Source organism: Cyprinodon variegatus, unplaced genomic scaffold (assembly GCF_000732505.1).
Source record: "Cyprinodon variegatus isolate N-32 unplaced genomic scaffold, C_variegatus-1.0 Scaffold896, whole genome shotgun sequence".
NCBI classification, from domain to species: Eukaryota; Metazoa; Chordata; class Actinopteri; order Cyprinodontiformes; family Cyprinodontidae; genus Cyprinodon; species Cyprinodon variegatus.
The window spans coordinates 177,123-179,293 of record NW_015151349.1 but is presented as its reverse complement, the minus strand read 5'-3'; the positions used below and the strand labels follow the sequence as shown (position 1 = coordinate 179,293).

The window sequence follows — 2,171 nt, the reverse complement described above, 5'->3', positions numbered from 1 at the left end:
CTTCCCTTCACATGTTATAGCAGAATATCGCCAGTGATACTGATTTAAGAAAAAAACAAAAAAAACACCAGCGTTTGCTTGCAAGCAGGCGGCTGACAGCAGTGTCTACTCCTTTCTCTGGAAGCCAACAGCTCCTTGTTCGTTTCAACATGTTCCTTAAAAGAAATTGTTTCACCGAGTCTAAATGTTCTCATCCCATTTAAAACTGTTGTCAACATATAATTAAAATGAAATAGAAAATGGGGTGTACATGTAATCATTAAAGTCTATATCCAGAAGGAAAATTACTTTTTCCTGTGTAAAAGTTTAGTACTAAAATCTATATTTGTGTTTTATATTAACTTACAATTTCTCAATGTTGTACTATCCTTAATAAACAGTCTTTGTTCTAACATTAGGCGTTTTATTTCATCCCATACTGCCAGAATTGTATCCACATCAACTCCTGACATCCACCATAGGAATATAAACATTCTTAAGATTAGGATTAGACACTAGGCTTGAACTTCATCAACCACAGAGTTTGCTGTAGATTTTATAGGGCTGTCTGTCTCTGCTTTAATTTGTCCCCTTCTGTCTAAATCAGAGACAAAGAGTCCGAGCTTTTCATTATAGGCTTATAAACATATTTTATGATGACATATCACTCATGAAACTTTAGAGGTGATAGACATTTGTTTTGAAAAGTTGCAAGGGGGAACAGATTCATTTTTAAATATGTTTTATTATAGACTAAATTTATATTTCTTCAATAGCTTCCAGGTCATGTGACCCACCAACTCCAAATCTAAGTCAGATTGTCATTTTTAGAAATTTTTCATTATAAAAAAAATGTGATAATTGACATATGTGTCAAATATGTGACGTATACAATTCCAACCTCCTCTTTCCTCTTTAGTCACAAGCTCTGGTCTTATCAGTCGGTTTCTTTTTCCTCTTTTAAATTGTCTCGTGTGTGCTGCAACTTTTAGGAAACCTCTCCCTGAAGTTTGTGCGTTTAATTAGAGGACATTCCTTATATTTCCTATTGGGAAAATTCCAATGCTTTTAATTGGAACATTTAAACAGCTTAAGCTTGGAATTATTCCAAAATTAGAGCTTTAAATGTTTATTTATGCTGGTTATTACTCATGATTTGTATTTTTAAGACATTTTCTTTTGAATAGCAGCCATGAACTACTTGAATTACAATTAGGTGAGTGGGCATATCAAGATAAACTGAATTATTATACAATGTAAATGGATAAATAATATAATAAAGGACAGAATAATGATAAAATAATAGTAATGTTGAATTAGAGGTTTAGTTCATTAAAAGTCCTCTGCAGTTTGAAGAGCTTAAAAAAAGCAGTTTTTTTATGTTTCAGTGATGAAATAAACAGGCTCAGCTCCTATTAAAAAGCAATACAATTTGGCCTGGATTTTAATCTTTTATTGAAGAGGAGAGGAAGAAGAAAAGGAAAATTAATAAATAGTTTGCGTATAAATCAATCAACTTTTTTTACCCGGAAATAAAAGGGGATTTAATATTTCTTTCAAAATAAAAGCTGTCAGCTTTCGCATACCGAACTTTTTCTTTTTTTTGTAAACTGTTTTTTGTTTCTTTTTGCAAAAGTAATGTATATAAAATTAACATTTATATCAAGTATAGATGACAATATCGACAGTGAATTAGTGAAATCGTTGGGTTTTAGTGCGCTAGCTAACATGACCCGGAAGTTGAAAGACTCCCTGCGGTAGAAGTGGCTGCTTTTTAATCTTTCAAATTGTAGTTTACTAAAAATAAGCGATGATTTTTGCTGAGGATGAAGACCCGTTCCCTGTGGACGATGACTGCCTGTCCTCTGAGACATTTTCCCAGGAGTCAGTGTTCAGGCTGATGGGGCAGCAGCTCCGCATTAAGCAGCTCTTCGGGGCCAACCTCGGCGTGGCCGCTGCGGTTTGGGAAGCTGTGAGCGCGCCTGCTGCTTATCACAGCTTTTCTGATTTGGTCCTTGAACAAGTTGAGTGATTATCTCCCGTTTCTGGTCTCAGGCGCTGCATCTGTGCCGTTACTTTGAGGATTATTCAGTGGAGCTGAGAGGAAGGCGAATAATCGAGCTGGGAGCAGGGAATGGGCTGGTCGGTATTCTGGCTGCTCGCCTCGGTAGGCTGGACTTCATTCATTCATT

At 35.7% G+C, this 2,171-nt stretch overlaps 1 protein-coding gene across 1 annotated transcript in view; it reads left to right on the top strand.

Moving 5' to 3' along the window:
* Positions 1-1,723: 1,723 nt before the first annotated feature.
* Positions 1,724-2,171, top strand: part of mettl21b (methyltransferase like 21B) — a 6,683-nt gene continuing 6,235 nt past the window's right edge. The window contains exons 1-2 of the mRNA XM_015397902.1: positions 1,724-1,951; positions 2,035-2,146. Coding sequence (XP_015253388.1) covers positions 1,790-1,951; positions 2,035-2,146 — 274 coding nt within the window. The 5' untranslated portion in view covers positions 1,724-1,789. The remainder of the gene's footprint in view (positions 1,952-2,034; positions 2,147-2,171) is intronic.